This window comes from Notolabrus celidotus, chromosome 6 (genome assembly GCF_009762535.1).
Source record: "Notolabrus celidotus isolate fNotCel1 chromosome 6, fNotCel1.pri, whole genome shotgun sequence".
NCBI lineage: Eukaryota > Metazoa > Chordata > Actinopteri > Labriformes > Labridae > Notolabrus > Notolabrus celidotus.
In genome coordinates this window covers 26,716,626-26,739,304 of record NC_048277.1, presented here as the reverse complement: position 1 = coordinate 26,739,304, position 22,679 = coordinate 26,716,626, and the positions used below count along the sequence as shown (strand labels likewise).

General features: G+C 39.0%; 2 protein-coding genes across 2 annotated transcripts; one reads left to right on the top strand and one right to left on the bottom strand.

Annotated features, from left to right (window-relative positions):
• The first annotated feature begins 1,238 nt into the window (after positions 1–1,238).
• LOC117814511 (neuroepithelial cell-transforming gene 1 protein-like) lies at positions 1,239–8,630 on the top strand. The gene is made up of 12 exons (XM_034685887.1): positions 1,239–1,604; positions 3,535–3,601; positions 3,784–3,843; positions 4,210–4,317; positions 4,409–4,576; positions 4,678–4,740; positions 4,839–4,935; positions 5,030–5,106; positions 5,195–5,452; positions 5,552–5,722; positions 5,808–5,994; positions 7,696–8,630. Exons 1-12 carry the CDS (start codon positions 1,459–1,461, stop codon positions 8,025–8,027), a joined length of 1,734 nt encoding a protein of 577 aa, XP_034541778.1. The 5' UTR covers positions 1,239–1,458; the 3' UTR covers positions 8,028–8,630.
• A 2,756-nt stretch (positions 8,631–11,386) lies between these two features.
• Positions 11,387–18,599, bottom strand: asb13b (ankyrin repeat and SOCS box containing 13b). The gene is made up of 6 exons (XM_034684751.1): positions 18,355–18,599; positions 16,676–16,875; positions 16,421–16,571; positions 15,086–15,220; positions 13,881–14,072; positions 11,387–13,773 (listed from the first exon to the last, which is right to left on the bottom strand). Exons 1-6 carry the CDS (start codon positions 18,395–18,397, stop codon positions 13,625–13,627), a joined length of 870 nt encoding a protein of 289 aa, XP_034540642.1. The 5' UTR covers positions 18,398–18,599; the 3' UTR covers positions 11,387–13,624.
• Positions 18,600–22,679: the final 4,080 nt, after the last annotated feature.

Genomic DNA, 22,679 nt, shown 5'->3' with positions numbered 1-22,679 from the left:
AATTTGACACTTTAACTTATTTCAATTACACATGTTTTACTGTTGGTGGTGTGCATTAGTCTCTATTTTAAAATCTTTTTTTTTTTTGACATGTCTTGCCATTATTTTATTTCTGCTTCTTTCTTGTTTTCAACCGCTGTAAAGCACTTTGGGTTGCATTTGACTTGTATGAAAGGTGCTATATAAATAAAGCTTGATTGATTGATTGATTGATTGATTGAGTTAACTACAGTGGTGGAAAGTAACAAAGTAAATTTATTTTAATACAGTACTTAAGTAAATTTTTTTGAGTATCCGTACTTTACTTAAGTATTATTTTTATTACAATTATTGTACTTTTGACTCCACTACATTTCTATCAGTGCTCTAGTTACTCACTATTTTAGCTTTGAAGTCAGCTCATGAATTTGTGGAGCAAACACAGAGCAAATTTTACTCAGATCAGACAGTTCATTTAGAGGTGGTAATGATGGCTATAATTCTCCACCTGAGCACCCATGTACATATCTTCAGCCCGTGTTAGAGGTTTTTGAAATGAAGAATGATACATATTGTTTGAAATGTTCTCCCTGTTTCCCACTCTGCCCAAACATACAAAGATTCACAGTCCAACCTGAGAAAGCGTATTGAGCTACGTAACATTTGTTTCATTCCAGATGAACATTTCAAACTAAGTTGTCTTGGAGCTTGGAGTAACTTAGTGTCTGTTTTTATTCCATGGTATAGTTTTAGAGATTTCAAGTAATGGTTTCTAAATAAACATGATGTAGAAGAGTACACCTATGTATTCTTGACTGCATTGATGTATTTTGAAAATACAATGTTTTGAGATTTTTGAAGAAGTAATTTGAATACTGAAGTATTTTTTAAAAAGCAAGTACTTCAGTACTTTAACTCAAGTAATAATTTGACAGAGAAACTTTCATTGGAGTGATATTTCACATGGAGTATCTTTACTTTGACTTAAGTAATGAATCTATGGTGTACTAATAAAGTGTACTTTGTCCAGCACTGGTTACCAAATAACACATAAATTGTGACTTTTACTATTAAAGTTCCCTTTACTGTTATGTGTTTTGTTTTTGGAATAAAGTCTTGGATGTTGCTCGTTTCAGATTTAAGTATTTCATTAAATGACCAGAAGAGAGCAGCAGTAGGATGTTGCTGCGCCTCACCTGCCTAAACCATAGAAGAAGAAGAAGTCTTATTCAAGCCTGCCTGGCTCCTCCCACTTCACGGTATCCTAGCAGCGGAGCTCTGAACTCTCTCCTGATTGGTCCTTTTCCAAGAATCCGCCGTATTCAAACTTCCGCCGTAATGTGAATGTCTGTTGTCACCGATCTTCTCCGTTCTTTGTATGCATCGGATAAATTTGCAAACATTTAGCTTCGTCTTTTGGATTCACAATCAAACCTTCATATCTCTAAAAGCACATTTATAAACGGAGCCTCCAGCAGAATGGAAGAAAACGAAGAGGTTAGTTTGAAGACGATGGAAAACAAAAAGCCGAAACTGCGCAGGATGTCATCGAGGACGTCTACTACCAGTGTCATCAGCGCTGCAGAGCCTTCTCCAAAAACACTGCGACGAAACAACTCTAAGAAGTAAGTAAAGTATCATTAAAGAGTTTGATTTCATTGTTTTTAAAGGTTTGTCCCTTTTAAAAGCCTGTAATGATCGAATTTGTGGAAGATTTGTTTGCCACTTTGTGACAAGCGTTGGCTGTTGTTGTAACTGGCCAATGAGGCTTTCATGTGCACCTCGGAATCCCCAGTTTTACACAGGACCACGTTCTTTTCATTTAGTAACTCTTTGTATTAACTTAATGTAAATACAGGTGTAATATGCATCAATGACCAGTGACTTCACTCATCACTTGAAAGAAGATATAGTTACATGTAGAGGTAGGAGTCAGGATATGATGGGTGTCTTCATTTGCAGAGGATTGGTTATTTATCTGACCAGTTAATGAGGGGATCCTGGGTCACTGTTTTAGTAGTATTGAGGAAAAAAATATGACTGTATCAACACCTAAAATATGTCTACATGTTTCTTTGATTGTTTATTTAGCAGTCTACAATCAAAATATTTTTTAATGAGTGATGATGTGTATACAGCAAAGTGTGGCATACCAGTGTTATATTCTATTCTGTTTATTTTCTTTTAATAAATTGTCAATCATATCACCCCAACAATAAACACCAATGAGTTATATTAGCACTGGATAACTTCAGCTATCAATACCAGGTTGGTAAAGGTTGCACTGTCAATACTGAGCAACAGAAGTGTTGTTTTCATGATTTCTTGGTCTTTACTTAAATAACCTAGACCTTAACTGAACTGACCACGACACAATTCAAACAAGCTTGCACTACTCATTATTTATAGTTAATTATCTATCTATTTATTAGTGCTGCTGCTATTTTATTATAAACCTGCACCGGTATTCCTTATTTAGACTTGTATATTGCTGCTACTGTGTACTGTGTGTATATAACCTGTGATTTCTACATCTTTTGTATCTGCGTGCTGTTTTTTCTGTCCTTTGGTGTTACCTGCTGCTGGAATCTGAATTTCCTGAGGGAACCTTCCCAAATGATTAATACAGTTCCTATCTATCTATCTATCTATCTATCTATCTATCTATCTATCTATCTATCTATCTATCTATCTAACTAACAGTCTTTTAAATTGCAACAGAACCATATTCATTGTTCTTTTTTAAAAGTCAGTTGCTCTAAAAAAAAAAAAAGTGTGTCTGCATATTTAAACTTGTATAATGCCTCTATTTGCTCTCTTGGACTTGCAAAATGCCAAACAATGAAAACTGATATACTATCTTCAGACTGGGTTGAGGTAGTACCTAATGTTTGTGTTGGCTATAACTGCTTCCCTCCCAGAATAAAGTAACTTGTGATAACTGTGCTAAAGAACTAGAATTATTATTAAACCTGAATTGTTTTCACTTTTGCTCTGTTTGAATGCCAACATGCTTAGCTTGCAACTTTTACTTCTTTCACTTTCTTTAAGTTTCACTTTCAATTCAAAATTTTGTCATTTTTTACATAGCTTGGAGGCACAAATAGGCCACGTAGTAATGTGTTCAGCTGGCCTTGGCCTTAGCAGCACCCTGAGGGTGTCATTCCCTAAGAAGGAGACATTGTACCTCTCTGAGGCTGCAGGATTGTGTCACCATAGCTGACGTTTGTAGCAGAAGCAGAGAGCAGTCCAATTCCTTATATGGTATTAAATATTAAAATTATTCAGCCACAATCCATGGCATTTGAGGTGTTGAAACACAGCAGTGAACAAAAGTAACATCTGTTTTATGAATACGCTGATAAACGAATTAACTGATTCTCTATGAAATGAGAAGTCTCTGTCTCTGTCCTCTCCGGGATACATTTGATTGGCAGTCATAAGCTACAAAAGACCAAGCTGTGTTGAGTTCTTGTTTAATTCAGTGTACAGTCAAATTCATCTAAACTTGTTCTCATTGTGCTTGCATATTGTCATTTTTCTCATTTCCTGTAGACCTCCACTGCAGAGAGGCAGCTCCTTCACCTTTCTTACTCCTGGGACTCCGTGGGACTTCAGTCTAGTGAGTCTATCTCAAAATATAGCATCATCATATTTGAGTGCATGACTGTCGTTAGCCGTACACATGACTGTTTTTTTACATTTATTTTTGAGTATTCAGTGCTGTGATGATTACAGCTATATAAGAGATGTTGCTGAATATGTGTTTTTAAGTAACCTCTGTTTATTGCTGTGTTATTGCAGAAGAGAAAGCGCAAAGAAAAGGATGATGACACAGTCAGTCTATCCAGCTTTGACCTCAAGGTGAGAATCAGGGAAACTTTCTGTACGGTGGTTGATGCTGAGTGTTGTGTAGCACCCTTAAACATGTCCTCACAACAAACTTTAATCCTTCTGCGTTACTCAGATTCTCTCTAAATGCAGAAATTAAAGCTACGTGTCATAAGCTCAAAAAAAAATCTCACTCTGCTTCAGACTGTCACAAGTGTCTTTCTGGTAAAGAGACTGAACACAGATTTCTTCTTTGACTTAATAACTTTGAACTCCTTGTATGCCTTTAGGCTGAATACAAGTATCTTGTGTCACAGAACTCATTAATCACAGCATTGTTGCTCTGCAGCTTTTTTTAAAGGAGTGGCACTTGTGACAGTTTGTTTCCTCATCTTCCAGGAACCCAGTAACAAGCGTGTTCGACCTCTGGCCAAAGTTTCATCCCTGGTCAACTTGATATCTCCATCAAAGAATGGAGCAGTGCGGCGCTTTGGTCAGACAATCCAGGTAGATACCACTCACATGTTGCCCTTTCTTACAGATGCACCATGTTGAATTTTTAACCAGTGTGTAACTCAGAAATGTCTATTCTTTCTAGTCGATGTCATTACGGAGTGACGCCAAGTCACCGGGGATGTCCCTCAAAGCTCTCAGCAAGACAGCAGGTCCCACCCCCACTAAACGCAGAAACAGCACACTCTGGTCAGAGACGCTGGACGTCAGTCAGAAGAGCACGTTCTCCACTAAAGAGATCAAGAGACAAGAGGTTCGGGGTGACATTCTTTTTGAAGTGTGGAGCACAGTAAAGTGCAGAAAGCAGCAAAAGTAACTTGTTTTGTTATGCTTTCTTTTCTGATTCTTCTTCAGGCAATTTATGAGCTCTTCAGAGGAGAGCAGGACCTCATTGAAGATCTCCAACTTGCTCGAAAGGTGCAAACATTCAGTTAAAGTTGGACCCATAAATACGAAATACATGAACCCTGAAGAAGCCCTTTTTGTACTCACTCTGCTGGCTTTTGTATGTTTAGGCATACCATGATCCGATGCTTAAACTCTCCATCATGACGGAGGAGGAACTAACTCACATATTTGGGGACCTTGATGCATACATCCCCTTACATGAGGGTCAGTTGTGCCTAAATATTCCTGAACTCTGACTGTTTCAAATTGACTTCTAACAAGTCTCTGACCGTATTGTTTCTGTTTGTTTTACCTTCAGACCTAATGATGAAACTGACGGAGGGGACTGGGCTTGATGGAACTGTAGCTCAGATTGGACAGATAGTCATACATTGGGTGTGTATAAGGGTCTTATTTTTCATCCTTTATGTACACATCAGTGAAAGCATGTAGCCACATTTTGATTGTTACTGTTTCTTCTCAGCTGCCTGGTCTGAATGCTTACAAAGACTACTGCAGTAACCAGCTTGCAGCTAAAGCCCTGCTGGACCAGAAAAAGCAAGACAAGCGGGTGCAGGATTTCCTGCAGCGCTGTCTAGAGTCGCCCTTCAGCAGGAAGCTGGACCTCTGGAGCTTCCTGGACATCCCTCGGTCACGGCTGGTGAAATACCCTCTGCTGCTGCGGGAGATCCTCAGACACACTCCACCTGATCACCCAGACGTAGTCAGTCTGGAGAAAGCTGTATGTTACCAACATAACATTTGTTCATATGTTACAGAATATTGAGTTTATTGTGTTTTTCCAAATAGCCAACTGATAGATCTTTCTCTGATTTCCCAGGTTATTATAATCCAGGATATTTTGTCTGACATCAACATCAGAAAAGGAGAGTCAGAGTGCCAGTATTACATCGACAAACTGGAGTATCTGGATGAAAAGCAGCGAGACCCTCTCATAGAAAACTGTAAGATATTGCTGTGCCATGGAGAGCTGCGGAACAAGAGTGGATCGGTGAGAAAGAGCATAAATCTCCTTAATTTTACCTTCAAAGTGAAAGTTTGTCTTGTATTAAATGAAACTGTGTGTTCCTTCACAGAGGCTGCATGTGTTTCTGTTCTCTGAGCTCCTGGTTCTGAGCAGACCAGTGACCCGCAACGATAGGAGCTGCTTCCAGGTGTACCGGCAGCCAATACCAGTTCGAGACTTGGCTCTGGAGGACCTAGTGGACGGAGAGATCCGCATGGGAGGGTCCTTCAGGGGGGCTTTCACCAATGGAGAGAAAAGTAGGTTGTGGGTGTGGAATCTACAGTGGCTCAGTTTTACTGACCTGTATTTTCTCTCATTTTCTGAACACATTTTATTGTTTCATTTTGACAGCAAAGATACCTAAAACTATCTGATACTAGCTTCCAAGATATCCTGTGTTTCTGCTTTTCACTGTTGGTGTTGAACTTTTGTTCGGATGATTTAAAGATGTCGCTGTGCACTCTATTCCTTCGTTTCAGAATTTTCTGTGACTTCTTTTCCCCTTCCAAAACTTGACATGAGCTATTGATGGAAAAATTAATGCATGAATTAAAATCCAGCAGTGCACCTCAACTCAACTTAGTTTTCATTGTAGCTTCAACATGAGATTTGCCATTAACCTGTCAGGTTAAATAGCAATAGTAATTTTATTTAAAAACATAGAAACACAGTAAATAATAGTTGCTCATTGTTGTGAATAACACAGATATATACACCCAACATACATCAGACACACCACATAGCAAACAAAAGTAAAAACCATAAGGGAAATAATAACCTGGAAAAGATTTGTCCTCATGATTACACACTCACAGAGTAACCATTTATACGCTTTGGAAAATAAAGAGATTTGGATTTGATTTGATGTTAACAGTCAGACAAAGATGTGCACCTAAAGTTCAAGGCTCAAGGTTCAAGGTTCAATTTATTGTCATTCAGTCACATTTAAAAACATGAAGGAACGAAACAGGTCCAGCAGCCTACAGAATAGATAACAAGCTAAAAGTAGACTCTAAATGAATTAATAAATTAATACATAACCTAAAGCCTAAAGTAAGGAAATATAAAAACGTAGTTTAAAACCAGCAAGAACGTGCAGTAACCTGTTACTTACCTATAGATCACATCCACAGCGCAGTGTAAAGGTGAGCTCACCCAGGCATCAGAAATGCAATATTGCAATGCCTTACTTCATCTATGCTCTGTATTCTGTCTGTTATATTAATACAGTTTTAACTCTGACATATTCACATATATTCACACCTGTTCTTGTGTGTTCATTATAGGGTTGCAATAGGAAGTGATGACAAAGGTTTTTTTCAAGTTATATTTTTATTGTTACACCTTTATTAGAGAGGACGGTGGCTAGCACTGAGAACCGGGACAGAGTGGGGAAATGACATGCAGGAAAAGGGCCACAGTCTGGTTAGATTAGGCCACCCGCTATATGGGTGCGGGTGGCCAAATCCAACCATTCGGCTTAATCTGCACCCATTAAATGTCATTAAGTTGTGAAAAATGTTTGTCCTATGTTCCTAAAGTCTCAGATATCATCCATGAATGTCTTTCTGAGACTAACCCACAGTTCAAAACACAAAGATTGTCAGTTAAATTTATTAAACAAGAAGAAAAGTTCTGTCCTGGTTGACACCAAGTTACAAGGACCTTTTTTGAGCTGCTAAATATTACTCAGTAATTCTCCAGCTGTCTGTAGTTTAGTGCTGGACATGTGGGTTTAGAAAAGCAGAGACCCCCAGCTCAGTAATGCAGAGGGGACTGAAAAGTTGGATGAAAAATTACTAGGGATAACCCGATCACAGATGTCAGACGTATCAAATGAATCCCCGGAAACGATTTTCAGCACATCAAGCGTACCGTTCATGATTTCACCTCTTCACGTTGACAGTGTGATAAAAACGTTACTAACTAGCTGAATTCTTTTTTTTTCTTCTTTCCAGCCAAGAACGTTTTTCGTGTTCGCTCTTTGGATCCATCCCATGGCCAGTCTCACACCCTGTATGTGAACGATGTCTACCACAAGCAGCAGTGGCTCAACTGCCTACGCACTGCCATAGCCCAACAACAGAGGGTGCCACCCAGAGCTCAGCAGGAAGAAACTGTACAAGCCAAGCGCCGCTCCTCCGTTAACACACCGCCCATCAATGACGAGGAGACCGATGAGAACTGTCCGCCCGTCTCAAGCCCAAAACTCAGGCCTCAGACGCTCTCCAAAACCAGACTGGACCAAAAGTTTCAAGGCTCACTAAAGAGGAAAGAGACTGGAGTGTAGACATTTACCCCGAGCAAGGGTTTACAAAGGTTTTTCTTAGACACATGACCTCATTGTTCACGTGTCCGGCGGAGGATTTTCATCCAACCAACCACTATTTGTTTTTGTTGTCCCTGTAGCTGCACTGAAAACATTACCAATAATTTCCGTCCAAATGTCCATCCAGTTTTAGTCTTTTAAAAAGAGTAATTAGTTTACAAAAAAAGTGACGTGTCAGTGTACTGAAATGTGAGTTTACACCAGATTATTATGTGTGGAATTAATGTGAGTTTTATGAGTTTACCCAAGTTCTAAAAGAACTTTATAACTTTGGTTATTTCAGTGTTCACACTTTTAAAACTCTTATCTTTTTTTATGTCACTTCATCTTTCTTGTATAGTCAAAATGTGTGCAGCTGTGAGTGTTATCTGTGCCATGATAAGGGATCAAGAATCAGAGGATCGTGTGATAACTGCAGCGTTACATGTAAGAATACACACCGACCATGTTTACTATAAACTGAGAGCCTTACTCTGGTTTAAAAAAAAAAGAATGAATATAGATGTATTCTGCAATTGGTTGTCTATTGGGAAAGAAATAAACACCAAGTCTGTACATATCTGAGGAGTCTCAAGTTTGACTGACTGTTTTAATGCTTGTTGCACAACACCAACGTCTGCTCAGTTTGTACTTTGACCCATCAGCCACTTCCTGTTACTGATGACGATTCTGCTCAGCAGTTTGTTGCAACATCTGTCAGGGTAGCAGAAGCTCTAAAGTCTGCTCTTTATCACATCGTGCATTCAAAAATACATCTCCTTAATTAAGTTCAGTATTTTTTATCACAATTATAGAGGCAGCAGACGATTAAAAAAGTCTTGTTTTCCTCCCCTATGAGATGCTGTAGTCTGCACCTTCTCCTTCTAGTAACTATTTTACAATACTGATGACCTTTGGCCTGAAAGAGTGAATACTGAAGAAGAGTCTACCCAATGATTTGCATTACCATTGCTTGTTTAACCTTCCCGCAAAGCTCAATTTACATGTAGGTAAACTCAGTGGTGGACAAAGAACACAGCTTCATACTTAAGTCAAAGTCTGAAACTCCGTGGCAAATATTACTCCAATACAAGTGAAAGTTTCTCTGTCAGATTATTATTTAAGTTAAAGTACTAAAGTACTTGCTTTTAGAAATACTTCAGTATTCAAAGTACTTTTTTAAATATCTCAAAATGTTGTATTTTCCCAATACATAAATGCAGTCAAGAATACATAGGAGTACATTCTGTTACATTATGTTTATCTAAAAACCATTACTTGAAATCTCAAAAAAAATATACTTTGGAATAAAAGCAGCAACTAAGTTACTCCAAGCACAGACAACTTAGTTTGAAATGTTCATCTGGAATGCAACAAATGTTACATATCTCAACACTCTTTCTCAGGTTGGACAGTGAATTTTATATGTTTGGGCAGAGTGAGAAACAGGGAGAACATTTCAAATTATACGTATCACTCTTCATTTCAAAAACCTCTAACACGGGCTGAAGATATGACTATGGGTGCTCAGGTGGATAATTATAGCCATCATTACCACCTCTAAATGAACTGCCTGATCTGAGTGAAATGTGCTCTGTGTTTGCTCCACGTTCAACCGTGGAGACACACGATATACAAGTACGACTGAGACAAAGTATACAAGTACAGTATACAAGCACAGTATACAAGTACACTGAGACAAACAGAACTACACAAACACATTTTACTGTCTTAGGGATCAGATTTCAGAAAAGAAAAGGAAATTCATGAGCTGACGTCAAAGCTAAAGTAGTGAGAAACTGAGAGCATTGACAGAAATGTAGTGGAGTAAAAGTACAATAATTGTCTTCTGAATGTGGTGGACTAAAAGTAATTAGTAGCCCCAAAAAATAATACTCAAGTAAAGTACAGTACTCAAAAAATGTACTTAAGAACTCAAGTAAATGTACTCTGTTACTGTCCACCACTGGGTGAACTACACCTAAATATCTGTTGTTGCATTAGTGTCTCTCTTGTGTTTGTACTCTGATAAACATCATGGTTTGATATATGGAAGGGACTCGCCAGCACTGCAGATAAGATAATACTTTATCGTGTTTGCTGGCTTCTTACTGCTGCAAAAACACATCATTGATGGCTTTCAAGTTGTCAGGAGATACAAAATGAAACTACAAAAAGAGGAAGCAACTATTGAGTTTGTAGATGAGTTGACCACTTCCTGTGTAAAGATCTCGTATGTGACATGAGGGTGGCTCGTTACTGTTTAACTCGTCCGTGACAACAGACTGGAATATAGGAGCAGATGTTTGGACGAGGCCAAATCATAAGGCCCCCACCAATATGAGCGTTTCATAGACCTTCTAATGTCAAGTTGCACATATTTATAGTCTTGCTGTGGTCAGAGGCCTCCAGCAGTGTCAGCTGTTCAACCTGCTGTATTTATAGCTCCCAGTTCACAACACTAGCAGTTGCAGCTTCTGTACAGCCTTACTGAAAACCTCCTCCTAAAAATATCTACTGAAGTAGGAAACCGTGTTTGTCACAGCTGCCAATGTCTGGTGACCATGTCTTCTTTCGAAGGAGAACTAATAAAGAATGGCTCGTGTTACACTGCCTGACGATTCTTTTCACTACCCCATAAACTTTGCCCTTTATTCTTTGTTAAATTGCAGCTCAATGTTGTCCTTACGAAATACTTTACGAAAGGTGATACGAAAATAAGACTTTTAACACTGTCAAAGAAAATGGCTGTCTTCTTCTTCTTAAATCAATCAGTATATCCATAACCATTCACCATTGTTTTTCTAAACAGCACAATTGAACAGATACTATCACTAATATTTATATTTCTTTCTTTCTTTTTTAGAATCTTTATATTTCATTTAATGTATAAGGTATTCAAATCAGATTTCAGGCATGCAGAGCTCAATTTCTGATGATGATAAAAACACATTTTGTGAATGTGATGCCACTTCTGATCTCCACAGATGGCTTGTGTATATATTACCCCATATCTTCTAGCATAAAACTGTTGCTGTGTTCATAGAGTTACAATCATTTCCAAATATTTGTCACCTGATGTCTGTCTGGCTTTGCACAAGAGGCTCATGCTCTGACACGTTTTTGTGCAGGTCTGACTGAAAGATTACTTTTGTTATCTGTGCATGGGTGTGGCTCATTTTTAGTTTAGACTGTGGCTGCAGACCGCTTAAGTGCAATCTTCAGCAGGTACTTCTGCTATTGTGTATTTTTTTGTCAAATGACTTTATAAACTTTGTACAGATCAAAAATAATGAATCCTGCTTCAAGCTTAGCGACAACAGAAGATGTAACACTTCACATTTCTGTTAACAGTCCAGAGGTGGTCTATTTATTTACACTAATTTAATAGAGGTAGAACCATCTGTATTATTTACAAATTTACATTCAATATAAATAGTTACAGAATATATACAAATACATACAAATTAGATCCTGGTACTCAGACTACTTCCTGGTCCCTTTGGGTTCAGAGAATTGTTACACACATTGTACATTCATTCTCACTCCTTCATGATGACCAAGACAGACAGCTTTATGTAAACTTGATTAAGAAATACTTCTGACTTATCAACACTAACTCAAACTCCAGAGTTATTCAGAATGATCTCTAGTGTTGAAAAATGAATCATTGTATCTGGTTGATTAGACCTCTGCTCAGGTTGAAGGTGAGCTGATCTCTGCTGGCAGTCATGTGAGGTCATTAAACTCCATGTTGTAATCCTGACATACAATGGAGGTAGCTGATATTTTCTATATAACAGTTTCTTTCAATTTCCCGCTGCGTCTGTTCAGGAAAACATAGATTATGGCTGCAAACGGATGTTTACAGGTTTTTATTTTAACTGAACTCTACAGTACCTTCTTTAAAGCTGCTGTTGGTAGTCGTGATATAAACATCAGTTCAGAGAGAGATTTCGAATGTCAACACTACCCCTCCCCTCTCTGCTCCCATAACCCCGCCCACAAAAGATTGTTGTGTGCGTTCTATGCATAGACTGTATAAATAAAGGACGTAATATCCGTGACGTCACCCATCTGTTCCTGAGCGCTGTCTTGAACTCAACCAGGCATTGTGTGACGTAAAGGGGCGGAGTTTGAGCCTCCTAGCCAACAGCTGTGTTCCCGTCCAAGAGTCAAGTCAGTCATGTCCTTATTCGGGCAAAAACTCGTAATCTTAATATCTTCTATACCGTCGCGTTAGAACAAAATTCACCCCCCGTACAGTGTGTCCTGATAGAGAAATTAGCTACGTAGAGCCAAGCTGTTTTTTGAACCAGGCTGTAAACATGTTTATTGAACCAGGCTGTAAACATGTTTATTAATGCTGCAAAGATCGTCGTCTTTGAATGGGTGTGTATGTGGTTTCCGGTGTTTCTGCAGCCAGCCTCAAACGGATTCTCGATGTATTACACTTCCGCACGAGCTTCATCATTTGAGACCGGATGTTTGCCGCTTGGTTCTATGAGGAAGTAGTGGCTTCCCAGCTAATCTGGGCGACGTAGTGGGGCCGCCACTCGACCAATCAGGATGGAGGATTGGAGATTAGCTATGATTGGTCCGTCATAACGGGAACGAGGGGAATAATAACAATTCACTTACCTATGAGTACAGATGGGTATTATGACCTTTTCTCCAAACCCAGCAGAAAAAAAGTAACTTTTTTGACACCATTCCTACCAACAGCAGCTTTAACTGATTACTTAATGTACTTTGGATAGGATGAGTAGGCTAGCACAGTTTTGCTTGTAAAGGCTACCAAGTACAAACCAACTGATAAATATGGCAACTACAAAGTTGAGCCAGCACATTTCCCAACACAAACACTACAAAGAGTAAAAAACTGTTGTATAAGCAACTTTGTTTCTGTTTACTGTACACAATATTACCTTGTTACACATGTGTGTTTATGTTGGCGCACTTTGGCTGGATAGATCTTCCCTAAAATAGCCAACCTTCCATCCAACTCTATAAAATCCAACTTGAATGGACTTCCATTCCCCTTTGTGTTTGAAGATAATGTTTCTGAGTTCCTGGTACAATGTTTGCAGAATATTTAGAAAGATAAGGGTTTAATTTTACCTGCTGCTATGAATCAGTGATTGCTAACACAGTCCTGAAACATTTGCTGGATGGAGATACTGGACAGTAGTTGTGGAGAATGTTCCTGCTGATCTGTGTTTGATAAATGTGGATAAACGTTTGCAGCCATTTGCAAAGAGACAACCCAGAACCTCTTGCTGTTCTTGAATAGTCCAACAATCTGCAAACTCAGCTTTAAGTGAGCAAGCACACTTAGCTCTGTAACAATTTGCGTGCATTTTGTGCAATTATTTGAGTCATGCCAACTTCTCTGTGATGTTCACCCTACTGGTTTAGCTGTAATCATCTGTGCTCCCTGTCTGCCAAATCCAACATATGGTCATGTGACTTTCCAGAAAAAGAACCAGCAGAGAGCCAGCAGAGAGCCAGCAGAGAGCCAGCAGAACCTTTTCTAGCTTTAACACGCCCAGAGCTGCACCTTAACTTCCCAAAGGTGATTAGATTTCAATAACAGGAGGTGGTATGTGAGAAAGAAAACTTATGATGCGATTGGGCAAGTCCAGCTTGGTAACAACGTCACATGCTCTTGTTCCAAGAGACTCTCTGAAAGCCACTCTGCTGATCTGCTGCAGACTGAGGGGGGTATCTAAGGAAGAGAGATTAAAAGAGACAACGGTCACTCTGTGTTCTTATCTGTCTGTGATCTATAGACAGGTCAGTTATCAGATGTGTACTTTAAAAGAACCGACTTACTCTCATAGAACTCAAAGCAGAGGTACGAGGGAGATCCCAGGTTGGTATAGTGGATTGGTTTTTTGTTAAGATTATCCCTGGCGTACAAATTCCCCCCAAACTCCACAAGTAGCTCAGTCAAGTCCACATTCTGTGTTTTGGCTGCATGGTGAAGTGCTGTCTCATGTAGCTTGGCAGCGTTTACATTCGCACCTTTGGCCAACAAAGACAAAACGATTATTAGCATGAAGAATAAAGAGGAACTTCTATGTTACACAAAGTTTGTTTTTTCCCTCTACAACAACTGATACATATGACCAACACAAAACTTATCTTTTCACAGTCTGCAGCAAAGCAGGAAGATAAGTCAGTGACATGTCATGCTGGTTACTTTACTATCAATCATTAACTTGGAAGTCAGCATTTCACTAGTTTCTGGTCATTTATTAAGCATGGGGAAAATTTCCAGTTTGTAACTTAAATGCCGACTTCTTCTATTATTTTTGTCCCTACAAAGTATTAGTCTGAATATTGTAGCATTAAGATAGAACTTTTGAGTTTGTTATAATAACAGGTTGGTTACTTTTATCATTAAATATCTGAAATGTGGCTTTTCCTCAGAATAAACTTAAAAGATAAATATATTTCAATGTTTTTTAATCACTGGAAAATAAAAATAATAATAATAATAATATTTTTTATGTATATAGCACTTTTCTAAAAAAAAGTTACAAAGTGCTTCACAGAAAAACAATAAATATACATATATATATAAAAAAAATTAAAATAAAGTGGTTTATTTATTAGTCAGTTCCAAAATATGTTCCTAAGTTATAGTTCTAATAACCTGTCACTACTGAAACATTTTAATTTTTTTATTCATTAAAGTAATATCTTATATTATCTTAAACAATTAATTTTCAAACCAAAGTTTTGCATTCAACAGGTGAATTATTTTTCTAAGTTTTGCCACAATAGCTTCAATGATAGGGCACCTTTGGTCTAACGGTCTGAGCGCGCCCCATATACAAAGGCTATAGTCCTCATCGCAGCGGTCGCAGGTTCGACTCCCGGCCTCTACCATTTGCTGCATGTCTTCCCCAACTCTCTACTCCCCACATTTCTTGTCTCTCTCCAGCATTCCTATCCGATAAAGGCAAAAATGCCCAAAAACATAACTTTAAAAAAAAGAATCAATCATGAACAGTAGATTAATATTCAATCACCTGCATTGAGGAGAACTTTGGCGCAGTCGTAATGTTGCCTTGCACATGCTACATGAAGCGGTGTGCCGTAGTGGCAGTCATGGGCCTCCATGGAAGCTCCTTGATCAATCATGAGCTGAACACAGTCTGAGTTACCTGTTGTAAGAAAGAAGGGCAACATTATGACTGTTCAAAACCATTTGAAAGTTAAGATTACATACCTCTACAACAATGTCTGGCTTTTGTATTAAGACATATTTCCACATGTACAGAAGGCAGGGTATACATTGTTTAGGGGAATGTGGGAGGAGTTGAGACATTAAAGATGTACACCAATGTGCTATCAGTGTCTGTAAGAACGAGAGAAAGACCTATCATTTGTCTTCAACATGATTCAAAGCTTTCATAGACAATCAATTCCTCAAAGTGAAGAAGACTTGTCAGCAGACCTGTTGGACCAGTATTTCCAGTAAACTGAGCAAGCTTTGAGGTGGTGAACATCTCCAGACACAAAAATGTCCCATGCTGTTACTTGCAAGGTAACTAATGAAGCTCTATTCTGCTCTATTCGCTGTGTGCCTCTACATGTTAAAGACTGATCGGGAGGGTATATATCATGATATACTCAGATGACATTTGTTGGTTGAGCGAATAATAACAAGCCCAAATCAATTTTGTTTTACAGGAAGAAAACAAGATCAGATTTTCAAATAAGATTACAAATAAATTGATTTATTTTGTAGATTCATAATATGCCTGTGGATGTTATCTCGGGGAAGAGTTTTGAATTAATATCACTTGTAAATGCCGTGCAGCAGATTCACTTTCCAAGCATGGTTGGGAAACACATTCCCAGAAGCAGGAAGTAACATTTACACAGAGAACAAGAGCTGTTTTTCAGGATCAATAGAGTGACTGCACTTTCATTTGTGAGCTTTCTCCCAACTCAACATTTCCGATCAATACTGCAATCATCTGAGTGTGCTCAGCTGCTTTAGCAAGCAAAGCCAAGACAGTCTTTTCCCACTTTGTGGTACTTGTGTTTTTTTTCCAGTAATAATCAATAACTCAGCAGCTAAAAGATTTGATATTGCTTTGTGATTCTGTTGCCTAATGTTTTCTAACTGGTTACAGCACAAGAAATTAGTCTCCCAGCACTTCTTAGGAACAACACTGAGGAACTGGGTGTTATCAAAGCCTGGCTTGATGATTCATGTATCATTATGTTCAATCAGTTATCAACAAAAGCAACTTTTGGAATGAGTCATAACTAAGAAACGAAGTCATTTTGATGGATAGATGTCTGGCTTGAAACACATTCCTGGAAGGCACTGTATGTACTATAACAACACCCACCTCCCATACAAGCCTCATGAAGCGGTGAGAAGGTAAACAGCGGAGGATTTACTGTTGCACCATACTCCAACAGCAGCTTCACACATTCCAGGCTACCTGCTGCACAGGCATCACACAGAGGAGTGCTGCCATCGATGTTACGAGCATCCACCTGGGAATAAAATAAATCAAGTATTCAATAATGCAATAATAAAGACAGCCACTGATGTCCTATCACGCATTTTGTTGTTGCACATCACTATGATGCTTTCTTACCTGAGCACCAGCATCCAGCAGCAGTCTGACACACTGAGTCTGTCCTTGTATACATGCCTCATGCAGAGGGGTGATGGAATCGACTGCCACAATGTTAACTGCTGCACCTCCTTCGATTAGCTGCTGCAGCTGGAGTGCCCTGCCCTGTGCTGCAGCTTCATGAACGGCTGAGCGGTCAGTCCAGAATCCCAGACCGTGAGCTAGAGTCAGGAGAAACCGAAGCATTTTGAGACAGTTCATTCATCATTGTTCTGGTTGTCAGAAAAGGAAAACTCACCTCAAGTTTATTGAGTTGAATTAAATTAGTCATATTTACTGAGTTTGTAAAGTGAAATATTGTTACCTTTTGTCTTTGGTTCAGTTTTTCTATTTGTTTAAAGGATTAAAAAATATCTACAGGCCTGAAACTTGGTAGAAGGGTTTGGAATAGGCAAAGAAGGAACCTATTACCACATGGAAACAAACAATTGATACTTGATATTATCAAAGAGACTATAGCATTGATAAAACTATACAGGAAGGGGCAGAGCTGCCTCTTTTTCTTAATGAGGCAAAGATTTCCTACTGAACATGGCGTACACTCATATCCAGAAAATGTTGTACGCACAAAAATATCCAGATGTATGAATCTGTGCGCAAGGATCAACAGCTGTAGAAACGTGCGTACGCCAGCCATGAAGTTGGCGTGAGGCATTGCACAATTCCATGGTCATTTCACTCTTGATACATCTGAACTTTGCCAGACAAAAGAGCATACTCCATGTTTTTCTGCGTACGCACCCTTTGCACATGAGGCTCCAGATCCTTAGACATCTGCAGAAAGATGCTGCAGATGTTTTATCAGTCTGTGGTGGCAAGTGTGTTATTCTATGCCACAGTCTGCTGGGGAGGCAGTATAAAACACAAGGCTGCAAAGCGACTGGACAAACCAGTGAAAAATGCTGGCACTGTGATTGGAACCAGGTTGGACTCACTAGGAGCTGTGGTAGAGAGATGCACACAGAAGAAGCTATAGAGGCCATTCTAAATTACACAGATCATCCACTTCACAACTTCTTTGTGGACCAGAGAAACAGAAGCAGTGGACGGCTCATCTCTCCGCGCTGCAGGACAGAGAGATACAGAAAATCATTCATCCCTGCAGCCATTAGGCTTCATAACTCTCCAGTCAATGAGAGATGAGCTGACAGACAACTGAATTACTTGTTATATGTGATTTTTATAATTGTATCTGCCAGACACCTGAATTTCCCCCTTGGGCATGAATAAAGTACACTTTATTCTATTCTATTCTATCACAACAACCCAGCAGGAGCATGGTGTTGTCTCATGCCTACTGGTGTATGCAACACTCGGTTTTACAAAGCAGATCTCACTGATCGTTTAGTTTCCTTTTTATAAACATGTACAGGACCGATGCTGTTGCACAACTCGCACTTTGGTGCTTGCTGGCCTCACTAACGAGCTTAAAGCTGGGATTCATGCTGTCACACTAACTTCAGACACCATGCTAGCTCCTTTTGACCTAGCTATAATGTTGCATCTGAGCCAGCAATTCAACATGAAATGAAAGTGAATGAAACCTAGCTATCAAACCCATCCGTCGACCCCACCACTTGTTCAGCAAGATCAAATAGTTGTCTTGGGTTACTATAGGTCACCTACTGTAAGCTACTTACCGATTTCTCCGTACAAGGACGGCCTGGCACGAGTGATCTCCATTTCATGTTCCCGTTTCCTCCTGAGTAGACCCGGAGATTCATCCAAACACGTTGTTCATTTTGAAGCAAAATACTTCAAACAAGAGGGTCTGCATCCGGTCTGCATCCGGTCTGCATCAGGTCTGCATCTCTTTAAGAAACACGGTGGTCAGCAGTGAGCACAGTGCAGTGAAGAGAGCGACCGAAATTCAAGTCGGTAAACAATGACTTGGAATTCTGGGAGATGTAGTCAACTGACCAACGAAAAAAGTGACCTGAGATTTCAAACATTTAAATTAAAAACAATTAATTGACTTATTTAAGGTCTGACAGATATAAGTACAACATCAGTGGTGATGTTTTAATTCCAAAATTCTAAGTTAAAATATAAAGAACTGATTAATTTCCCGCTTTGCTGTAAGGTCACTGGTTGTAGTAGTTGCTGATGTCACGACCATAGACTGTAAAAAATACGACGTCACGACGTGTTATTTATTTCCTTATTTCCTTACTGTATATTCTGTACTATGGACAGGTTGACTGTAAAATTGAATTGTCCTTCGGGGACTAATAAAGTATTCTGAATCTGAATCAGAATCTAATTTATTGGTAATTTTGACTACTTGCCCTCTAACCATGCATTTCTGGAAGGCTCAGTGCATGAAAGTGAGCCACACTCTATTAACATGATTAACAAGTCCATGGATGTGTTTTAAAGCTGCTGTTGGTAGGAATGGTGTAAAAAAGGTTACTTTATTTCTGCTGGGTTTGCCGAAAAGGTCATCGGTACTCATTGGTAAGTGGAGTAATTTGAGACTATTGCGAAATCTCTGTTTTTTCCGATGCCTGTGTATAAAGCAATTTTATTATCCCCCTCGTTCCCGTTATGACTGACCAATCATAGCTAATCTCCAATCCTCTGTCCTGATTGGTTAAGGGGTGGCATCTACTACGTCCTCCAATTGGTTATGAGTCCGGCAGGATCATGACTGCACACACCGATCTGTGTTGGGGGGCCAAGAGGAAACCTGGTTGGGAGCATAGACTGTATAAAATATGGACGTAGTATCCGTGATGTCACCATCTGTTTCCGAAGTGCTGTTTTGAGGCCAATCGTTGGTGGCATCCATATTGATTGTGACGTAAAGAGGCGGGCTTTGAGCCTCCTAGCCAACAGCTACAGTGTTCCTGTCTGTCTATCAAGTCAGCTGTGCCTCTCATTGGAAGACTCGTAATCTCAATATCTTTGAAATTGATGCATTAGACAAAAATTCACCCCTTGTACAGTGTACGCCAATCAAGAAATTAGCTATCCAGACTACACTCGTTTTTTGCACCAGGCTGTTAACATGTTTATTCCTGCTTTAAAGATCGGCTTTTTGGGGCACCGGTGGCCTAGTGGTCTAAGCGCCCCACGTTTAGAGGCACAGTCCTCGTTGCAGAGGTTGCCGTTTCGACTCCCAGCCGTTCGATTGTTTGCTCCCTGTCTTCCCCCACTCTCCACTCCCCACGTTTCCTGTCTCTCTTCAGCTGTCCTGTCATTAAAGACAAAAATGCCCAATACATAACTTAAAAAAAAAAAAAAAAAAGATTGGCTTTTTTGAATTGGTGTGTATGTGGTTTCAGGTACTTCCGGAGACAGCCTGAAGCAGATCGTCGATGAACTGCAGTTTTTAGCACTTTCGCATTGGACTCATATTTGTAGACTGGATGTTGCCGCTTGGTTCTACATCAAGACGTTATGTCTTCAACTTCCATATGGAAAGCACAAAACTGGTTCTCTGAGTTCAATTACAAATTAAAAAACTTCCCACACAGTACATTATAAATGTAATTAACACACCAGATTAATTAACTAGTTCAGTTAGTTTACATCAGTTTACAAGACATATTTAAACCATATAATTACAAAAAAGCAATTTTAACATTTTTGTTGCTACAAATGTTTAGGAAAAGGTAGGATTAACTTGCAGTCTACACCAAAATCCCCCTCTCATTTGAGTGGCCAACTGTATAAAACATGCTGCATCTAATTTTGTTTGATGAAGTCTCAGGTGGCCCAAAAAATCTTGGAGTTCCCCTTGACAAATCTGCAGGTACATGCAGTCTTCTCGTCTTACAGCTCTTAACTGAATGTTATTAAAATGCTCAAGTTGCAGATTAATGTATTGAATGACCTGGAATTGGTCTTGGCCAGGAAGTGCTATTATTTATACTTTGCCTATCATTGATGAAGTCTCCATAACAAGCATCACCATTGGTAAGGTAGGTGTTGTAAATATCTTGTTGTGTTCAATCTTGTAATTCTAGCTGTCCTTCAACTTTACAATGCAGCCGGCATTTGTTTGTGTGTTATATCTTGCTGCTAAAAGCATTGAGTTCAAAGGTTGAGTGCAATCCTGTCAGATATGGAGAGTCTTTATCATAACAACTGCATTTGAATTTCATATTGTCTGTTCATTTCAAATCTGGGTAAAAACAAAAAAAAAGACAGACTTTTTTTGGCTGTTCATTATTGCACAGATCTTTAAAGCTTGTAACATACTTCCTTTTGATCAAAATGTGAAATTTGATTCAAGAGGGAACAAGCCATGTTATACAAATACATATGTGTCTGACAGGGTGTATGATGCATATTCCTATTAATAATTACGGCTGCTATACTGGAGCACCTTTTATTGTAGTAATTTATTAAACAACTTAGATAAGATACGACCCTCAGCCTCTCCCATGTAGCCGATGTATAGGCTACTGCATCACTCAGTAATAACACAGTTTAAAGAATCTCATAGAATGTGAAGTTTTGGAGGAAAGATAATTTATGGCCCCTAGTGTGACTCTGGTAAAAGTGTTTTTTTGTGTGTGGCTGTAGTTGGAGGTTGGTGGCCTTTATTCTGAGATAGGACTTTGGATAGAGTAGTACTTTATTTTCTATACCTCCTATAGGGGTTATTGTGCCTTCGTATTATATTAATGGATCGTACATATTTATAATCATTCAACCAGTTCTTACGATATGTGTTTATTTTTCCTGCTGGTATGCTCTTGTTTAATAGAAATAGCTGCAGCTTGTGAGATAAAATGTATACGACTGTGCAAGAAATCACTATGTTATCATTGTTTCAAATGTGGATTCACGTGAAACACACAAGAAAATTCAGATTTTTTTGTAAAAACACAAGAAAATTATGTTATGTAAACAAACAATTATCACTCAACATGGCGAAGCCCTACCTCCTGGGGGAGGCCTGAGTATGATGGCCATACTTCAATACCATTTTGATGCAATCAGATAAGGCCCAAGCTAGCTATCTGCTCAGATTAAGTGTTGCTAACTAAGTGGTTAAAGAATGCTTTAGAGATACATATTTGGATTGAGGGAGAAAATGAAGAACAGCAGATATTCATAAAGACTTTGAGTTAAAGCTAGCATGGGTTCTTTCATTTCTGTTTATTTCTTACTTCGTATAAATTAGTTCTAGTCATTGACTGTATAAATAATGGACGTAGTATCCTTGACGTCATCCATCTGTTTCTGAAGCACTGCTTGGAAACCAATCGTCAGCGGGAGCCATATTGGAAATGCTGAACTCATCCAGACTTCTGTGAGCTAGTGTGAGGACAACAGCTACAGTGTTCCTGCCTGTCAATCAAGTCAGTTGTGCCTCTCATAAAAGAAAACTTGTAATCTTTATACCTTCAAAATTGCCACATTATGAAAAATTCACCTCCCTTACAGTGTGTGCCGATAGAGAAATGAGCTATCCAGACTACATTTTTAGTACCAAGGCTGTAAATAGGTTTATTTTTGCAGTAAAGATGGGCTTTTTAAAATTTGTGTGGATGTGGTTTCCAGTACTTCCGGAGCCAGCCTCAAGCGGATACTTGAGAAATTGCATTTTTTAGCACTTCAGCATTGGCTTTAATTCTAGCGGCCAGAGGTTGCTGCTTGGTTATAGTCATTCTTATCTCTCATTGCATATTTTTCTTGTAACCTAGAATGTACTTATTTTAACAGTATGACTTTTTACCTTTAATGGTTATGCACAATGGTAGTGCAATCTTTAACTGTCGTGCATTATTAAGTATAAAAACACTACAAAAACTATTTCACTGCCATTACAGTCCCCCCTGCTGGCCGTTAAAAATAATGCAGGTTGAAGATAATTCCATGTTGGCTACACTTTAAAAACCAAATGGACGTAGTATCCGTGATGTCACCCATCTGTTTCTGAAGTGCTGTTTTGAGGCCAATCGTCGGCGGCAGCCATATTGCTGCTGTCGAGCGACTGTGACGTAAAGAG

What these genes read in the sequence shown, in the direction of transcription:
- LOC117814511 (XM_034685887.1), top strand. Translation starts at nt 1,459, where the DNA reads ATGGAAGAAAACGAAGAGGTTAGTTTGAAGACGATGGAAAACAAAAAG. An exon ending in CGACGAAACAACTCTAAGAA is followed by an intron (nt 1,605 to 3,534) that starts GTAAGTAAAGTA and finishes CATTTCCTGTAG; the next exon opens with ACCTCCACTGCAGAGAGGCA. An exon ending in ATCTCCAACTTGCTCGAAAG is followed by an intron (nt 4,741 to 4,838) that starts GTGCAAACATTC and finishes TTGTATGTTTAG; the next exon opens with GCATACCATGATCCGATGCT.
- asb13b (XM_034684751.1), bottom strand. Translation starts at nt 18,397, where the DNA reads ATGGAGATCACTCGTGCCAGGCCGTCCTTGTACGGAGAAATCG. An exon ending in GTCCTTGTACGGAGAAATCG is followed by an intron (nt 16,876 to 18,354) that starts GTAAGTAGCTTA and finishes TCCTGACTCTAG; the next exon opens with CTCACGGTCTGGGATTCTGG. An exon ending in TCATGAGGCTTGTATGGGAG is followed by an intron (nt 15,221 to 16,420) that starts GTGGGTGTTGTT and finishes TTCTTACAACAG; the next exon opens with GTAACTCAGACTGTGTTCAG.